This window comes from Suricata suricatta, chromosome 2, assembly GCF_006229205.1.
Source record: "Suricata suricatta isolate VVHF042 chromosome 2, meerkat_22Aug2017_6uvM2_HiC, whole genome shotgun sequence".
NCBI classification, from domain to species: Eukaryota; Metazoa; Chordata; class Mammalia; order Carnivora; family Herpestidae; genus Suricata; species Suricata suricatta.
This window is the reverse complement of record NC_043701.1, coordinates 62592266-62612418: the sequence shown is the minus strand read 5'-3', so window position 1 is coordinate 62612418 and position 20153 is coordinate 62592266. Positions and strand designations below refer to the sequence as shown.

Below are 20153 nucleotides of genomic sequence, written 5' to 3'. Positions count from 1 at the left end.
GAAAGAGAAGAAAGAAAAATGAGAGATGGGAGTAAGGAGTGGCCACAAGGGCTGACCAGAATAGAATAACACAGACACATGAACTCACAGTATCCTTGCTGAGCCCTGAAGCCGGGACCCTGGAAAACACAAGCAGGCCTCAGAGGAGGAGAGGGGGAAATGCTAGTTGCTAGTGGAGCTTGGCAGGGTGGGGTACATGTTCCTGTCCCTAAGAAGGACACCGTGTGTGCCCCAGGAACATACACCAAATGGGGGACCCGAGACCCAGCACACGGGTCTTCTTGCAATGGGTAACCCAGCACCTGGGTGATGCAGCTCATGACTCAGGTTTCCTGCAGGGGGCGACTCCTAATACTGACAAGGTTACATGGTGTTCCTTATTCTTAGATGGTCTGAGCTATGGGATATATTATATTTATCAAAAGAATCATTTCATTTTCACTTTTCCTTATTTTATTTTTTTATTCAAGTATAGTTGACACACAACATCTCCTTTTTAAATAAAATATTTTGCTCCATGAAGCCAGATAAACAAAAATGGTAGCTCACGGATACATTTGTTCTGAAGACATCTTTTATTTGGCTTGTTTCAAAGGATCTGATTAACTGATTTTACATGAAAATCTTGATTTCTGGCTTTCCTAGAAAAATGTTAAGCTTTGGCCACATTGGTAAAAAAAAAAAAAAAAAAAGCCACTTCTGGCTGCTTGCTTCTTTCTTGCGTGGAACCTTATACACCACAGGAGGGAGATACCGTTTTCTGCACTTGGAATGATTTTGAAGAGACACTCTTTGAAGTTGGCTCTGCCTCATTTTGCAGCGATAACATTCAGCAATACCTGATGACCAATAATGTTCCAGAGGCGGCCTCCACTCTCGTGTCTATGGCAGAACTTAACATCAAGCTCCAGGAATCATCTTGCACTCATCTCCTTGCTTTCATGAGAGCCACCGTTAAATTCTGGCATAAGATTCTCAAGGACAAGCTTACAAGGTAAGGAACTCCCCCATATTTCGTGGTAGCTGCTTTCGGATGGATATTTGGTGACCACTGTATTTCACTGAAATACATGTGTTATTTGTTCTGTTACAGTGACTTTGAGGAAGTTTTAGCCCAGCTGCATTGGCCTTTCATCACACCCCCTCAGGCTCAAACTGCTGGCCTGAGTCGTCCAGCCAGCGCCCCTGAGATACACAGTAGCCTGGAGACACTGTTTTGTCAGCTTCTGAAACTGCAAACCTCGTATCTTGCTTGGACATAAAACTTATTAAAATTGCTTTTTTTTTTTTTTTTTTCCTAGGGTGGATTTGTGGCTAGAGAGTAAAACTTTTTGAAAGTGGCCAAGAAGCCAAACGGTAGTACTAGGTTTGGACTTGATCTGTGTATACCTATGGAGTGCTGGATTGTTCCCTTCAGAGGGAAGCACATGTTGGGGGGAACGGAGTCGGTCTGAAATATACGACTGACCCACATTTATATCACATGTAGGTCTCCTGGGACGACAGAAAAAATGGGCAATTGGGAGGAAAGCTTAGTAATCTAGTGTTAATAAAGGAATTCCTTGAATGTGTTTCCTTCCTCACTACTGTTTTTTATTTTAGGAAGGACAGATTGATTCTAGTAACATTTTCCATGACCTTTTTACTGAAATCATATGCAATATAAAATTATCCGTTTTATAATTAATTTTACTTAGTATCTTACACATTTGTTAGGAAACTATATTGTGTATATATGCACATACATACATGTGTACGTATATACGTGGATATATCCATATATATCTGTATGTATACTTCTTTTTCCTTGACTTGACTATATCAGAGATGAATTACTCACTGAGCCAAAACAACTTCCGGAAAAATACTGTCTTCCTGCATCCCCGTCAGTCATCCTGCCCATCCAGATTATGCTGACTCCCCTTCAGAAGAGGTTCAGGTATCACTTCCGAGGGAACCGACAAACTAATGTTATAAGCAAGGTGTGCTTTGCCAACCCTTGTCTTTGGTTCTTATTAATAGCAGCACTTAAGTGTCCCAGTACTTTTTCTGGTTTAAGTTAAAATCCAATCCTGTTCATATTTCTTTTTTCTCTAAAGAGCTAAATTCCTGTTTTGTCCTTGCCCTTAATAGAGCTATTTCGGGACGTGTATTGATATGCTGTGGGACTCCACTTACTCATTAGCAGCTTGAGCAGTGTCTCAAGCTGCCCCTTGGGGGTGCTGTGGCATTTGTTGGGGCACTTCTGACAACTGGCTCCATGTGTTTCACTGTGCGAATTGCTCCTTCAGGCTTATAAATATATCAGAGAGAGAGATGTGAAAGTTGCAAAGATAGTCGAGGATTCGCTCTTGAACAGAGTGCTGATGCTAACATGATCTGTGGCTGGGGCGCCTGGGTGGCTCTGGTTGGGCGTCCGCCACTTGGTTGGGGCTCAGGTAATCATCTCACAGTCTGAGCCCTGCATCAGTATGGATGCTTGGAATTCTCTGTCTCCCCCTCTCTCTGCCCATTCCCCGCTCGCACGCTCTCTGTCTCTCAAAAATGGATAAACATTTAAAAATAAATGAAAAGCTTAAAAAATTTTTTAAACATTAAATGATTTGTGGCTGTACAAGAAAGTAAAGAATAATGGGAATGGCTTTGAGGAAATTCTCACCTTCTCACCAGCATTTTAAATTTTTTTTTTTTTTTTTTTTTAGTGTTTTATTTATTTTTGAGACAGAGAGAGGCAGAGCATGAGCAGGGAGGGGCAGAGAGAGAGGGAGCCACAGAGTCTGAAGCAGGCTCCAGGCTCCAGGCTCCGAGCCGTCAGCACAGAGCCTGACGCGGGGCTCGAACACACGAACGTGCGATCATGACCTGAGCCGAAGCCGACGCTTAACCGACTGAGCCATCCAGGCGCCCCTCACCAGGATTTTAGTTGAGGGATTGCAGCCATGTATGTTGGAGATATTCTTTTTTGTATTTTTTTTTTTTCAGAGAGAGAGAGAGAGGTAAGTGGGGAGGGACAGGGAGGGAGAGAGAGAGAGAATCTTAAGTGGCTCCATGTTCAGCGAGGAGCCCAATACCAGTCTCCATCCCAGGACTCTGGTTGAGCTGAGCCAAAATGAAGAGTAGGACACTCAACCCACTGAACCACCCAGGAGCCCCTACATTGGAGATATTCTTGAGATTTTTCTGTAATTTGACCTGAAAAATGATCAGGCATTTGTTTTTAATGAAATTTTATTGAATTTACTGAGAATTAGAACTCTGTTGCCAGGAGGTGGAGACTACCTTGTTTATCCTGGAGCTTTGCTATATTTAATGCAGTGCAGATAGCAGAGTGGTTCATTTCCGTGCTTTGAATTAAATGTTATTGAACCAGGTCTACCCCAGGCATTGTATGTGGCATTTATAAATGAGTTTATAGGCTTTATAGAATTTTAAAGGGGTCAAGGGATAGGCAGTTATGTTTGCACAGAAAGAAATAGAGTGGCAATTGGATTTCTGGGCCTTAAATTCAGTTTATTCTGTTGTACTTTATGCGTCTCCTCCTTTTTTGGATGGGGTGTTGGTAAAAAAAAAAAAAATAGAACCAATTAGTAAGTAGTGAGACAAGGCCATAAACCTATAGCTGTAGAGAGGCTGTAAGAATTTGAGGTTAGAAAATTGTGAGTTACATTGATTCCTTTCTTTTTTAAATTATTTTTAAAATTATTTTTGAGACAGAGAGAGAGAGCAGGGGAAGGGCAGAGAGAGAGGGAGACCCAGAATCCAAAGCAGGCTCCAGGATCCAAGCTGTCAGCACAGAGCCTGACATGGGGCTCGAACTCATGAACCCCAAGATCATGGCCTGAGCTGAAGTCAGACGCTTAAGCAACTGAGCCACCCAAGTGCCCCTTGTTAATTCCTTTCTACAGTACATTTCCACTCTGTCATCAAGCCTAGACTACACAGCCCCCCCGAGGTTAGAGACGCCCCAGTCTCATTTTTGTATTTTAAGCATCTAGCACATAACAGGGATTTACCACTCCGTAAATGTTTTTGAATGCTTGTCCAACAAAACGTGGAAAGTTTATAGAATCATCTCTAGGGACAATTTAAAAAGCTATCTATTTACATTTACTTTTCTATGATTTTACCTGTTTTAAGGTATTTTTTTTCTTACTTTACCTTTTGAAAAGACAAACCAGAAGAAAATCAGGTTTAAAAGTTATTTTGGAATGTGATTTACCAAAAAAACCCAGAAAAACAAAAAAACAATTTAAAGGGCCTCAGTTCTTCGTAATGCTCGTTGTTTTATAGACTTCCAAAGAGCTGTTTTAAGTATATATGGTATTGTAAATTTATGAGTTTACAGACTTATGCCACATTTGGGAATTTGTTGGGAGCACACTGGGAAACATCTGGTTAACGTTCAGAGCAGAAATTGTGTTCTTATATAGGCATCTTCAGCTAATTCGGGGAAGTGCTATGTGTGTACAATGAAATGGAACCATTTAATTGTAACTTTCTGGTCAGAATGACTTCAGAATTCAGACTACTTCAACTTCCTTCCTTAGCCTGAATGGTACTTGGCTCAGGTACTTATGTGGATTGGGAATCACACTCAGTTTCTGGATGAGAAGATTCAGCCAATATTAGACAAAGTGGGCCCTTCGGTCAACGCACGGGTAAGAAACTCTGTCCTTAGCTTGTCCCGGCTTTAGGGTTGTGTGTGTCCGCCCACCGCCTGTCACTTCCCTTACCTCCTGCTTCCGTTTTTCTTTCAGCTTGAGTTTTCCCGGGGCCTCATGATGCTCGTTCTGGAGAAGTTAGCTGCAGACATCCCATGTCTGCTCTACGACGACAGTCTCTTCTGTCATCTGGTGGATGAGGTGCTCCTGTTTGAAAGGGAGCTGCACAGTGTCTACGGCTATCCCGGCACTTTTGCCAACTGTATGCATATTCTGTCAGAGGACACCTGTTTTCAGAGGTGGTTGACCGTGGAGAGGAAATGTAAGTGCTCTGTAGCCATCGAGTGGAGAGCATATTATCTCCTTTTGTGTATATTAACTTTTGGTGTTTTTCTCCACCAGCTCTGGGTAAAAACTCGCATCATTTGAATTTTTCTTGGTCAGGGTTTGCCAGGTTGCCTTGTTTCCTTCCCATCGAACTTCAGGTTTTCCTGCACTTGCGCCGTCCACGTTTCTAGAGTGCAAGAGTCAAGCCAGCACAGGACACAGCTAACTGTTTCATAGATTTACCACAGCACTTCTGTTCTTCACAGAATCTGTAGGATGTAGCTTGTCTAGTCGGCATAACTATTTTGAAGATTTGGGGTAGGGGTGGTAGGGAGAAGTAGGGTTTCTTATTCAACCCTAACGCAGAGCATGTTAAGTATAGTGCACCTGGTAAGAAGTTGTGGATTTTTTTTCTTTTTACAGAAAATCCATCCTTCCTAAAAACTTGTGCTGAAAATTAAGAATGACTGTAGCTACTTAATTGACATATTTCCTTTTTCTGCATATCAGTTGCTCTTCAGAAAATGGACTCAATGCTTTCATCGGAAGCTGCTTGGATATCCCAATATAAGGACATCACTGATGTGGACGAGATGAAAGTTCCAGACTGTGCAGAAACTTTCATGACACTACTCTTGGTTATAACTGGTAAGTGCAAGTCTTTCATGATACACCTTTGTTTGAGGTAACATTTTTTTTTTTTTTTTGAGAGGGAGGGAGTGAAGGAGAGAGAGAGAAAGAATGAATGGTGTAGGGGCGGAGAGAGATGGGGACAGAGGACTCAAAGTCTGGGGCTTGAACTCACTAACTGTGAGATAATGACCTGAGCTGAAAAACTCATGCTTTTTAAATTTTTTAAAACATTTTATTAATTTTTGAGAGGCAGAGAGAGACAGTATGATCTGGGGAGGGGCAGAGAGAGAGAGGGAGACACAGAATCTGAAGCAGGCTCCAGGCTCTGAGCTGTTAGCACAGAGCCCAATGCAGGGCTTGAACCCACGAACTGTGAGATCATGACCTGAGCCAAAGTCAGAAGCCCCAGCAACTGAGCCATGCAGACGCCCCAAAACTCATGCTTTTTAAAACTTTTTGTTTGGGAAAATTTCAAACATACACAAAAGTAATATAATACAAGGAAGCCTCAGGTATCTGTTACAAAAGTTTAAAATAATGATCACTTCTGTTTTTTTCTCCTAGAGTACTTTAAAGAACATTTCAGACATTTTATCATTTCACCTGTAAATTCTTAAGTGTATAAGTCTTCTAACCTATCATAGTTTCTCCTTCCTTTAAAAAAGAAGTCTTTTTTTTTTGTTGAAGAAATGGGATGATTGTTTTAAGTTTTATTTTTATTTATTTTTTTCTGGGGAGGAGCAGAGAGAGAGACAGAGACAGAGAGAATCCCAAGCCAGCTCCACGCTGTCAGCACAGAGCCTGATGCAGGGCTCGATCTTATAAGTGGTGATATCAGGATCTGAGCTGAAATCAAGAGTCAGATGGACACTTAACCAACTGAGCCCTAAAAGGCAATGTCCTTTTCAGGTGCCCTGAAAGGGGGTGATTTTTGTATACACATGATGAGGTTTTGGGGTGATGGTGGGGTTTGGAGTTGACGGCCAAGAAAGAATTCTTGAAGACATCTTTGGTGCAAAAGGGGGATTTTATGTTATAAAAGCAGGGAGACAGGACCCATCTCTGAACCCCACCATTACTCCAAACCCTTATCGTACAAATCTGTGACTTACAGTGGGGCTACATCCTGATGAAGGCACCCTAAGTTAAATATTTTAATTCAAAAATGCATTTAACACACCTAACCTACTGAATGTCACAGCGAACATAGCTTACCTTGCAGGAGCTCATGACATTCAAATTAGATGACAGTTGGGCAAAATCATCTGAACACAAAGCCTACTTTATTTAAAACTTTTTTTCTTTAATGTTTATCTTAGAGAGAGAGTGTGTGTGCATGTGCATGCAAGTAGGGTAGGGGGAGAGAGAGAGGGAGACACAGAATCTGAAACAGAATCTGAGCTGTCAGCACAGAACTAGCCGAGGGGCTCAAACCCACGGACTGTGAGATCACCTAAGTGAAGTCAGATGCTTAACTAACTGAGCCACCCAGAGGCCCTTACAAAGCCTACGTTATAATAAAGTGTTGAATATCCCATGTAAGTTATTGAATCCTATACTGACAGTGGAAAACAGAATAGTTGTGTGAGGACAGAATGGCTGTAAGTGCATCGGTTGTTGACCCTCATGATCCCGTGGCTGATGGAGCTCTGGTGCCCTCCTGCTGCCCAGGATCATGAGACGCTTGTAAGCCATATTGCCAGTCTGAGAAAAGATCTAAATAAAATATTCAAAGTAATTTCTATAAATGTGTATAGCATTTGTAGCATCATAAACTTGAAAAATCTTAAGTTGAACCATAATAAATCAGGGACCATCTATGCCTTTAAAAAATTGAACTGTGGGGTACCTGGGGGGCTCAGTCAGTTAAGCATCCAACTTTGGCTCAGATTATGATCTTGCAGTTTGTAAATTCAAGCCCTGCGTCGGGCTCTGTGTTGACAGCTCAGAGCCTGGAGCCTGCTTCAGCTCTGAAAGCTTGTGTCTCCCTCTCTCTCTTCCTCTCCCCCATTTGAGCGTTCTCTCTCTCTCTCTCTCTCTCTCTCTCTCAAAAATAGACTTTAAAAAATTGAGCTGTAATTTATATACAGTGAAAAACATAAATCGAGTATACAGTTCAGTGAGTTTTGACAAGTACATATACTTGTGAAACCTGCACCCTTGTAAAGTTTAGAAATAGATTCGTACTTGGAAGTCCAATTGATTTTTTTTTTTTTTTATAAAGGTACCAAAGCATGTCAATAAAACCTGTAACTGTGTCATGGGCAGAACCAAAACCTTCATGTCTTATTAAATCTTTCTCCACAGACAGATATAAAAATCTTCCCACAGCTTCTAGAAAGCTACAGTTTCTGGAATTACAGAAGGACTTAGTAGATGACTTCAGGATACGGTTAACTCAGGTGATGAAAGAAGAAACTAGAGCTTCCCTTGGCTTTCGATACTGTGCAATTCTCAATGCCGTGAACTATATCTCCACAGTACTAGCAGACTGGGCTGACAATGTTGTAAGTTAATGCACTTTTACTTATTTTAATATATATATTTTAAGTTTATTTACTATTTTTTAAAACTAATCTCTACCACAATGTGAGACTTGAACTCACAACCTGGAGATCAAGAGTCGCATGCTTTTTTGACTGAGCCAGCCAGGTGCCCCGTTAATGTGCTTTTTTATTAAATCATAGACTTACTTTTAACAGTTTTAGTTCAACAGTTTTTTGTTAGTAATTTTAACAGTTTTACCTTTTGAAATGTTGAATTTACAGCAAGCAGAAATTAGACGTTAGTAGAGTAATAATTAGGGCAAATTTAGGGGGCATGATTAAATTACTTTTTTTTCTCAATTTGCAAATGGCTACATAATCCCAGTAGTTTAATCATTGGAAAAGAAAGCCAACCTCTCCTGAAATAGTTGTCTATAGAATGAACTTTTTTCCTCTTTATTTAGACTTCATACTTGGGAAATATTCATGTATGGTAAGTGCCATCTCAGAAAGCTAAGATTGAGTAATGGTTTCAAAATCAATAAAATCCAGGACTTTAAGGAAGATAAAATAATAACATTTGTGGGGCATTGGCTGGCTCACTTGGTAAAGCTTGCAACTGTTGGTCTCAGGATCATGTGTTCACGCCCCACACTGGGGTAAAGATTACATAAAGAAGTAAAATAAAAATAATAAAAATAATAACATTTGATATCTTTTGAATGCCTTCAAAACATGAGTAAATGGAGTAATAAAGTGAACTCCCATGTGTCTGTCACCCAGCTTCTTATGCCAGTTGTGTTTCATTTAAGCCTCTTCTCCACCTCCCACACTTGGTTATTTTGAAGATATTAAGATATATTTCATGATAAATATTTCAAAATGTATCTCTAAAGAATTCCTTAAAAAAAAAACAACACCCCTTAACCACAATACCATTATCACACCACCCAAGAAAACTAATTTCTTATAGTGGGAGGTGTCTTAAATAAATCAAAAAATCAAAATCTTGGGTCTGGTTAGCAAGTACTATAAGGCCTTTGCCTCCAAGTATCTTTCCTTTCTCCACACACATTCTATGTGTTGACAGATTTAGCCTGCCTAAATATAATGATTAAATAGTAATTTCTGTTTATTCTTTTTGTTCATCCAAGGAATATACTGGCTGTCAAGGCTTTTTGCTAACCAGATTTTCCAATATGTATTTCTAGCCAAAAATGAAGAAACTTAATTAGCCTTTAAAATCTTAACAGAGATTAATTCCTTTGGATGTTTAGATATTAGAATGGTCTCAGAGGATCTCCAGGAACTCTTGGACAGGCTGCCCTTGGGTTTGGAATCACTATTCCATGATTATCTGTATGGACACAGAAATCAGCTTGGGTTTCATCAGTGTGTTCCATGAAGTAGGTTTCATGACAAAGTATTAACAGGAAATTTACTTGATCATAAAGCAGTGAAATATATATTAAATTGTAAAAAACCAAACTGTACTGAGGTACATTATAAATGTAAAGTATTATATGATTGTGTCCTGAAATGAAAATAGGAAAATAAAACCACAAAACAATTATAATGTTAACTAAAGACAACAATACCACTTTTTAAATGCGGTAAAGTAGGAATTGAAAAATCCTGGTGTAAAATGATTAGAAAGATTAACTAAGGATTGGTAAGTTCATAGTATACTAGAAAACATAATTTTTTAGTGTGTTCAGATGAGTTGCAGAGATAAACAAGGTAAATTAAAATGGCTATATATTGTCAAATCTTAATGGAATAAACAAAAAAGCAGAAATGAAATATAATCAAACATAGGCATTTAAAAATATTCAATGTCTGGGTTAGGGGGAGAGTCTGGAAAACATAATAAGAATATATACATATATGAATATATATGATATACACATATATAATTATAATATCTAATATATGCAATAAATGTGTAATGCGTAATACATATACATTTAATCTATAAATATAAGCATATATAATTTGTTATTTTTTAAAGTTTTTCTTAAAAATAATGTATTTTAAATTATGAATTTCTGACAAAAAACTATATACTGCTAATGCATTATATAGAAGAAAATGTATTCCTTTACTGTGAAAGAACAAAAGAATCTTTATCTTAAGTACAGGGTAATAAATTTAAAAAATAGGAAACAAAAATGAATGTAGTAACAGATAAAAACAAGATTAAAACCTGATAAACATAGTTTATATTCTGGACTCTGGCTAGGACTTAACTAAGTATTTAAAGCCTTTTTTTCTATGAAAATGTTAGCTAAGATTCACATGCATAGCCTCATTCTGCTAAGCAAGGAAAAGAAGACACAAAATAATTATTTCATAAAATGAATATAATGTAGAGTGTCCTGACCAATGCATTTCTGTTTTATAAGGTCACTTGATTAGACTGTGTGGGCTATTTTCTATTGCGTATGCTACACAGTTCACATTGTGTACGTTTATGTGTTGTTTTCCTCATTTTAGTAAGTACTTTTTCACTCAGCCCCCACATCGCTCCATTTTCTGCTAAGCTTTGTCCTAAAACAAATTGTCATTCCTGATTCTTGTGCCAGATGATCTAATAAGAGACTCATTTGAAGCCAGATTTTTAGCTTCAACGAATTATTTGTGGAAAATCATTAACTACTTTACTTGGTGCCACAGTCTGTTAACGAAGATGAATTGGCTATCATCCCTGTCCTAAGGAAATTTGTAATGTGATGCTGAATTAACTGGGTCCTTCTGTCAACAGAAGAACAACCAAATTTAGAGTAGCTCTTCAAATCATGAATGAATTTTTTGTCCTTTACAAATCCTGTTTGGTATCAGAAGTTATTTACCCATCTTCATGGTCTTTCAGCTTGTGAACGCTTAAAATAAAAATCATTAATGCTCTTGTCTAGATAGTGAAAAAGGAAGAGTGGACAGAGCTCACCTTCCATTCATTTAGATTCTATACTAAGCTGTCCGTGCACTGCCAGATTGCACCTAGCCAGACGCACCCAGCCACTGAGAGTCAGGAATTTTCAGCTGTAGGTGACAGAAGCTGGACTCATGCTGGCCTGGGTGGGCTGGGGCGTGGGGTGAGTCGGTGAGGAATTTGAGTAACTGAAAGCAGTAGGCATGGCTGCCCTGGACTTGTTCCCTTCTGCCTCATTCCCAGGCAGCTCCAGGTTCCCATTGTCCAGGCACTGAAAGGACCAATGCCTCTTGTCCTACAGGTTGAGCAGAAAATACCAGTGTGGCCTTTCATATGTCCATCCCTGAACAATCACTATTGTAGCCATATCCTGTCTCCTATTAATGGACATTTGGGTTGCTTTTAATCCTTTGCTAATTATCCACAGCATTATTTTTTCTGTAGGGGAGAGAAAGTAATACAAATTCTACCTAAAATGCCACTGTAAAAATGACATTTTAATTCTCTTAACTCTCATAAATCTGCTTACTACAACTCTCAGTCTGTGTTCAGAGAAAATGATTACTTAAAGAAATCAGCCATCAGGGAAATGCAAATTAAAATCATAGTGAGACACCACTAAATAAAACTAAGATGGCTATAATAAAAAAGACCTAACAACAGTCACTAGTGCAGAGATAGAGAAACTGCAACCCTCCCACACACTGGTAGGAATGTAAGATGGTGTGGTCACTGCAGGAAACAGTGTGCAGGTGCTCAAATAGCTACACACGGAACTACCATTTGACCCAGCAGTTCTACTCCCAAGTGTACCCAGGAGAAGTGAAGCCATATGTCCACACCAACAACTTACACACAAATGTTCACAGCAGGATTATCATAATAGACAGAGACTGGAGAGAACCCAACTGTCAACTGATGAATGGCTAAATAAAATATGGTGCAGCCGTATAATGGAATATTATTAAGCAATTAAAAGAAATTAAGTACTGATACATATTACAACACAGATGAACCTTGAAAAACTACTTAGTGAAAGAAGCCATGCATAAAGAACCCAAAAATTATATGATTCCATTTATATGAAACATCTAGAAGAGGCAAATCGACGGACACAGAAAGACAAGTAGCTGCCATGGTGGGAGAGTGCGGGGAGGGGACTGGGAGATGGCGGTTAAGTGTGGGGAATCGTTTCGGAGTAATGAAAACATTCTAAGACTGATGCTGGCGTTAGATGCACAATTGTGAACATACACTAAAAGCCAATGAATTGTATACTTTAAACGAGTTGTCGGACCTGAATTATATTTCATGCTCCTGAGAGGAAGTATCTTACTGACCAGGTTAATATACTTCTGCTTTCAGTTCTTCCTGCAGCTCCAGCAGGCAGCACTGGACGTCTTTGCAGAGAACAACGGCCTCAGCAAACTGCAGCTGGGACAGCTGGCCTCCCTGGAGAGTTCTGTCTTTGATGACATGATTCACCTGCTGGAGCGCCTAAAGCATGACATGTTGGCCCGCCAAGTAGACCACGTTTTTAGAGAAGTTAAAGATGCTGCAAAATTATATAAAAAAGAAAGGTAAGTCCTTCGTATTTTCTTACGACTCAACTTTCAGATCCAGTTTGCTAAAAGTTGAAAGATGATAAATACCTATATTTCTCAGATTATTCCAAAACATAGAAGAGGAAGGAACACTTCCAAATTCATTCTGAGGCCAGCATTACCCAGATTTCAAAACTAGACCAAGACTCCACAACAAAAGAGAACTTCAGGCCAATATCCCTGATGAACATGGACGCAAAAATCCTCAACGAGATACTAGCAAACCAAATCCCAACAATCCATTAAAAGAATCATTCACCACAGTCAAGTGAGATCTATTCCTGGGTTGCAAGGGTGGTTTGTTGTCATAAATCAATCAGGGTGATACGACACATCAATAGAAGAGAAAGGAGAGGACAATGTGATCTTTTCAATAGGTACAAAAAGAGCATTTGACAAAGTACAGCATTCATTCATGACAACAAATCCTCAACAAAGTAGGTTTAAAAATTTTTTTAATGTTTTTTATTTATTTTTGAGATACAGAGAGAAACAGTGCAAGCAAGGGAGAGTCAGAGAGAGAGGAAGACACAGAATCCGAAGCAAGCTCTAGGCTGAGCTAGCTGTCAGCACAGAGCCCTACGCGGGGCTCAGACCCACAAACCATGAGATCATGACCTGAGCTGAAGCCAAATGCTTAACCGACTGAGCCACTCAGGCGCCCCAACAAAGTAGGTTTAAAGGGAACATAATAAAGGCCATATGTGAAAAACACACAGCCAATATTATCCTCAATGGGGATAAAACTGAGAGCCCCCCTGAGGTCAGGAACAGGACAGGGATGTCCACTCTCACTTTCATTCCACACAGTGCTAGAAGTCCCTGCCACAGCAATCAGACAACAAAAAGAAATAAAAAGGCCTCCAGATCCGAAAGGAAGAAGTCAAACTTCTGCTGTTTGCAGATGACATGATCCCATATATAGAAAACCCAAATGACTCCACCAAAAAAACTGCTAAAACTGAATGAATTCAGTAAAGTCACAGGATACACAACATACAAAAATCTGTTGCATCTCTATACACCAATATGAAGCAGCAGAAAGAGAAATTAAGAAAACAATCCCGTTTACAACTGCACCAAAAATAATATGATACCTGGGAATAAAATTAACGAAAGAAGTGAAAGAAGTATATTCAGAAAACTACAAAATACTGATGGAAGAAACTGAAGACACCAAGAAGTGGAAAGACAGTCCACGCTCATGGACTGGAAGAACAAATATTGCTAAAATGTCCATACTACCCAAAGCAATCTACACATTTAATGCCATCTTTACCAAAACACCAACAACATTTTTCACAGAAGTAGAGCAAACATTCCTCAAATGTGGATGAAACTACAAAGGACCCTGAATAGCCAAAGCAATCTTGAAAAAGAAAAGAAAAGCTGGAGGCATCACAATTCTACACTTCACGCTGTTTTACAAAGCTGTAGGGATCAAGACAGTGTGGTACTGGCACAAAAATAGACACATAGATCAACAGAACAGAATAGAAAACCCAGAATAAACCTGCTATTTGGTCAGCTAATCTTTGACGAAGCAGGAAAGAGTATCTCATGGGAAAAAGGCAGTCTCTTCAACAAATGGTGTTGGGAAAACTGGACCACTTTCTTACACCATACACAGAAATACATTCAAAATGGATTAAGGACCTAAAAATGAGACCTGAAACCATAAAAACCTTAGAAAAGAGTACAGGCAGTAATTTGTCTGACAGTGATCATTGCAACTTTTTTCTAGATAGGTCCCCCGAGGCAAGGGAAACGAAAGCAAACAACAACAACAAAAAGCAAAAACTAGTGGGACTACATAAAATAAAAAGCTTCTGCACAGCAAAGAAAACAACCAACAAAACTAAATGCAATCTACTGAGTGGAAGAAGATGTTTGCAAATGACATATTTGATGAAGGGTCAGTATCCAAAATAGACAAAGAACTGCTATAACTTACATCCCAAAAAACAAATAATCCAATTAAAAGTGAGAAGATATGGGGCGCCTGGGTGGCTCAGTCGGTTAAGCCTCTGGCTTCGGCTCAGGTCAGATCTCACGTTCCTGGGTTCGAGCCCCGCATCGGGCTCTGTGCTGACAGCTAGCTCAGAGCCTGGAGCCTGCTTCCGGTTCTGTGTCTCCTTCTCTCTCTGCCCCTCCCCCTCTCATGCTCTGTCTCTCTCTGTATGAAAAATAAATAAAACAAAAGAAAAATTTAAAAGTGAGAAGATATGAACGGACACTTCTCCAAAGAAGACATCCAGATGGCCAACAGACACATGAAAAGATGCTCATCATTACGTAACATCAGTGAAGTGCAAATCAAAACCACAGTGAGATATCACCTCATACTTGTCTGAATGGTAAAATCAAAAACATGAGAAACATGTGGCACCTGGGAGGCTCAGTCGGTTAAACATCTGTCTTTTGGTTTCAGCTCAAGTCCTGATCTCACAGTTTTGTGAGTTCAGGTGCATTAGGCTCTGCACTGACAGTGAGGGGCCTGCTTTGGATTCCCTCTCTCTCCTTTTTCTGCTCCTCCTGCTCTCTCACTTGCTCTCTCTCAAAATAAATAAACAAATAAATAAATAAACTTAAAACACACACATACACACACACACACACACACACACAGAGGAAACAACAGGTGTTGGTGAGGATGTAGAGTAAAAGGAACTCTTGTACGCTTTTGGTAAAAATGCAAACTGGTGCACCCACTTAGAAGACAGTATGGAGGTTCCTCAAAAGTTACAAATAGAACTACTCCACAGTTCAGGAATCGCACTACTGTGTATTTACCCAAAGAATACGAAAACACTAATTCAAAGGAATACATGCATCCCTATGTTTATAGCAGCATTATTTACAAGAGCCAAGATCTGGAAGCAGCCCAAGTATCCACTGATAGATCAATGGATAAAGTAGATGTCTATATATACAATGGAATGTTATTCAGCCATAAAAGGGAAAAAAAGGAAACCTTGCCATTTGCAACAACAGGGATGGAGCTAGAGAGTATAATGCTAAGCAAAATAAGTCAGAGAAAAACAAATACTATATGATATCATTCACATCTGGAATTTAAGAAACACAACAAATGAACAAAGGAAACGAGAGGGAGGCAAACCAAGAAACAGACACTTAACTACAAAGAACAAACTGATGGTCACCAGAGGGGAGCTGGATGGAGGGATGGGTAAAATAGGTGATGGGGATTAAGGAGCGGACTTGGTGATGAATATCAGTGATTAAAAACTTAAAAAAAATGGAAAGATGATAATGCAAATTCCCAAGGTGTCTAGATAGCAGAGTTTGACCTTTTGCTCTACAAAGTTTTAACTGGTTTTGATAGAAAGCTTTCTAAAATATATTCATACATTTATTCAGTTTATTTATTTATCAAGAGAGACAGAAGAGGGGTGGGCAGAGAGAGAGAATCCCAAGCAGGCTCTGCACAGAACCCAATGTGGGGCTCAAACCCACAAACCCAGAGATCATGACCTGAGCTGAAATCAAGAGTTAGACACTCAACCAGCCGAGCACCAGGCACCCCTGTTCAGACCTCCTTAATCAGAATGAACTGAGCCTAATTTCACCTTGAGATGCAGCTGTGAGTAGAGACCTGGTCTGGGAGGTGGGGCCAGTGGCCTGGCGCTCCGGCAGCACTCTGCATGCCTGCCTTGTATGCCGCATCCACTGTCGTGATTCAGATGTCTCTGTTACTGTCGCCACCCTGTGTACTCTGTGAGAATGGGCAGTGCCCGTCTGCTCCAGCACATTCCCCGTCACTGTTTGTCAAACATTGGCAAGTGTTCTTAGTCCCTGGTATTACACCAAAACTCAGAGCATAAATAACCTGATGCCTTAAATGCTAATACACATTACATTTTATAGTTATTTCAGTAAGTCATATTAAAAATATAAGTATCTTCCTCATTAAATAAGGGAATATTTAATTGAGAGCTAAAGTCTAAATGTATTTATTTTCTGCAACAGCTTTTAATGTCGGGCTGTACATTTTCCTCTTATCCAAGATGCCCCGGGACAGTGCACTCCCCCACATTTAAAACGATTTGTTACATCTTTAAAAGTACAAGGTTTTGAAGACTCCTTAGTCCAACTGAACATGCTGCCGTCTTTGTGTCTCGCAGGTGGCTGTCGCTGCCGTCGCAGTCTGAGCAGGCGGTGATGTCCCTGTCCAGCTCGGCCTGCCCGCTCCTGCTCACCGTGCGGGACCGCCTGCTCCAGCTGGAGGAGCAGCTTTGCTTCTCCTTGTTTGCAGTCTTCTGGCAGATGCTCGTCGAGAAGCTGGACGTGCACATCTACCAGGAGGTAAGGAATGGTGGACGACGTTCCAGGGCCAACGGGCGCAGCAAGCGTGACACCCGCTGTCCTTCCGTCATTTCAGATCATCCTCGCCAATCACTTCAATGAGGGCGGGGCAGCCCAGCTTCAGTTTGATATGACTCGGAACCTGTTCCCCCTGTTCTCCCGCTACTGCAAGAGACCGGAAAATTACTTCAAACAGTAAGCTCGGACTTTGCCAGTGACTGTTATGTACAGGAGGAAGCTTCCTCTTTTCACAGCCGTAGGGGCCCACCGATGTTTGGGGGGATAAATAGGGCATCAGCTAAAAACTGAAAACATTCAGCGAGGACCCAGATAATTCAAGGTGGGACCTGTATTACCCCCACCCCCCCAATTTATCAGAACTGGGTCTAAGTTATGAGCTGGGCTTTGTTTCCAGCATTTGGTTTCATGCTTCTATCTGCCTGTTACTGGAAAGACAGATAGAAAATGAAGGCAAGTTCAGTTGTACCACATTCAATAAATAGAAGAAATTAAAAATATGCCCGGTACCTAATAGTAGGCCAGGCATGAAGAAAGTTGTTTTCTTACATATTTAGTGTTGATTTTGGTTCTAACCATAACCATAAATGTATGTAAGAAAAATGCTTCAAAGTAGTTTTAGAAATTGTTGTTTTGAGATTTAAATTATTGGGGGGAGGGAGTTTGAGATTATGAAGTATTCCCTTTAAAGGTTTTATAAAATGAAAGATGATTTTTGTTAATTTTAGTAAGGGATCTGAATCTTTTTCTGTTTTTTAGTTTCTCTCCCCACATTGTGATCTACTAAAGTCTTAGCTACATTTAATGGGCTATTACGTAGTGTCAGTATTACCTTTTGGAAAGTAACAGGCACATATGGAAAACAGTGATCCTGTCACATTATAGTGATATAACGAAATAGAAACCCTGTACACATAGTCTAAAGTTAAAATAATAAATCCATAAATACTCTTTAGAGAGGGATGTGGATTGGCAGTGCAGGAAAGCTGTTTAGTTTCTGAAAATGAAAATACTGTGGGATAATATGATGATACAGATAATGGATATCTCATTTCCCTCCTGCCTTCTTTTTTGTTTTTCCTTAAACAGCGTCAAGGAAGCCTGCATTGTTTTGAATCTGAACATTGGCTCTGCCCTCCTTCTGAAGGACGTCCTGCAGTCAGCCTCCGGGCAGCCTCCTGCCACGGAGGCCTTAAATGAAGTTGGAATTTACAAGCTGGCTCAACAAGATGTTGAGATTCTACTTAATTTGAGGACAAACTGGCCTAATACAGGAAAATAAAGCATCTTTTCTTGTTTTGGAGTTTTTCTTTTTGTTTTTAATAAAGAGGAAGCCAATTGGATTTCAAGTTATGTGATGAGGTTGAGTTAATGAAACTAGACAGTTGAAAACTTTATACAATCATTTATGATCTTGGACTTATGGCATATTAAAACGCTGTCCATATTTCCTCCGTCCTCTTGTTCCTAAGAAAACAAAAACAGAAAACTCAGAAGTCATGAAAACTCCGAGTAATTCCATTTACAAATATAAATGCTAAGTATGTCTGTTGAACAAGACACAGAGTAGAGATAATAAATTACAAGCAATTTTCAATTTCCTGTGGTAATTAAGGGAGACTGTTGTAGATAATCAAACACAGCAAATACATTTCTAAAATATCACTTTAGAATGTATGTTCTTAATTGAAGTTCCTGTATCTGGTTTGGAAATTTACTGTCTTTCCTCTAAGAAAACATTATGAGGTGGTGACTAAAATAGAATTGCTCTCAGATTCCACAAATGTCCTTACATTTAAAAGCCTTCCTAATTCCATTCCAGGACAATGGGCAGCCTTTTCGTCTGGATAAAACACAGGCCAGGGCACTGCATTTCAGTTTTTCCCCGGGGCACGGATGAGAATTAAACAGTTTTTGTTTAATATTATGTAATTGATAATGATGTGGGAATCTTAACCTTTCTTTTTTCTTCGACTTTTCCTTGGCTTTGGACTGTTACATACCAATTTGTTAATTAATAAACCCTCAGAGAACAAAACATTTTAGCAAATTGAATTACATTGGTTAGAGACCTTCTACAACTATTGAATGTTATTCCAATTTTTTTTTCTGATTCAGCATTTAGTTAGTACTTTTCAAGCTGTAATACCTCAAATCTACAATTGTCATAGGGCCCCTGGATGGCTCTGTTCATAGAGCATGCAACTCTTGACCTCAGGGTTGTGAGTTTGAGCCCCATACTGGGCATGGAGCCTACTTAAAAAAAAATAAAATTGTCAGGCTGGCTTGCAACCTATCCTATTTCTTTATTATTTTTTTTACTTATGGGGGGGCCCTTTTTACATCATTCTTTGAGAATTGCTGGGCTTTTCCCCTTGAAAGCTGCCCCCCAAAACTTCCTAATTCCAGCACTTTCTCCCACTGCTCCCTCTAGGCTTGACACTTTACAGTCACTCCTCGCTTTCTAGGTAGCTGAAAGTTTCAAGGGAATGAAATATTTCTGTCACAAGGTAGGAACTTAGGTTTTAAATTGTTTTCATTGTACTTCAAAGTCATGCCATATTATTTAAATATCAGTCATGTAAAAATAAACTTACACTTCATGTCTGAATTTATCCAGAGTTATTGCATGTCCATCATCTTTTAAAACTTCATCTGCAGTCAACAGACCCAAGGTTTTTAGGGCTGTAAAATCAGAATGAGAAGAAAAAAATTTACGAAGCCAGAGTTATTTTCAGCTAGGGAAAGTGATGGAGACCAGAAACCCGTGCTTTAATTGGTAGATGATACTGACCTTCTTTGTACTGCACGAATGATATGCTGCCTTTATTCGAAGTGTCCAGCATCTCAAACATTGACACAATGTTAGAATTATCCATAAAGAAAGGAAAACCCACACCTGTGATTTTGGCAATTCTCAGTCGTTCCAATATAGATATTAAATACTCTCTTGGTTTTTCTGTAAAAGAGGAGTTCCGATTCTTTCCAATATAAAATTAAGATAAATCACAAATGGAAACAGTCATTTAACAATTGTTAAGTAACTATGTTCAAGGTACTGTACTAGACACCGGGGACACAGGCCTTGCTTGTAAGAAAAGTAAGACATTGAACAATTAATTATGTATATAAGTGTTCTACTGCAGTGATGGACCAGGGTTCCCCC

At 39.5% G+C, this 20153-nt stretch overlaps 2 protein-coding genes across 4 annotated transcripts in view; one reads left to right on the top strand and one right to left on the bottom strand.

The window, feature by feature from the left end:
- The window catches only part of RINT1 (RAD50 interactor 1), a 31081-nt gene extending 12791 nt beyond the window's left edge, over positions 1-18290 (top strand). The window contains exons 5-15 of one of the 2 annotated variants that reach the window (XM_029927465.1): positions 821-994; positions 1094-1243; positions 1826-1982; positions 4548-4658; positions 4758-4983; positions 5499-5636; positions 7929-8128; positions 12405-12619; positions 16789-16969; positions 17046-17164; positions 18077-18290. In XM_029927465.1, the coding sequence (XP_029783325.1) occupies positions 821-994; positions 1094-1243; positions 1826-1982; positions 4548-4658; positions 4758-4983; positions 5499-5636; positions 7929-8128; positions 12405-12619; positions 16789-16969; positions 17046-17164; positions 18077-18269 (1864 nt within the window). In that variant the 3' untranslated portion in view covers positions 18270-18290. Of the gene's footprint in view, positions 1-820; positions 995-1093; positions 1244-1825; positions 1983-4547; positions 4659-4757; positions 4984-5498; positions 5637-7928; positions 8129-12404; positions 12620-16788; positions 16970-17045; positions 17165-18076 lie in introns of those variants that run through there. The other variant, XM_029927474.1, reaches the window with a different exon arrangement.
- Positions 18291-18375: 85 nt separating this feature from the next.
- EFCAB10 (EF-hand calcium binding domain 10) overlaps positions 18376-20153 on the bottom strand; it is a 14080-nt gene continuing 12302 nt past the window's right edge. Inside the window, exons 2-4 of one of the 2 annotated variants that reach the window (XM_029927487.1) lie at positions 19782-19946; positions 19585-19672; positions 18376-18454 (exon numbers count right to left, since the gene is read on the bottom strand). In XM_029927487.1, coding sequence (XP_029783347.1) covers positions 18418-18454; positions 19585-19672; positions 19782-19946 — 290 coding nt within the window. In that variant the 3' untranslated portion in view covers positions 18376-18417. The remainder of the gene's footprint in view (positions 18455-19584; positions 19673-19781; positions 19947-20153) is intronic. The other variant, XM_029927493.1, reaches the window with a different exon arrangement.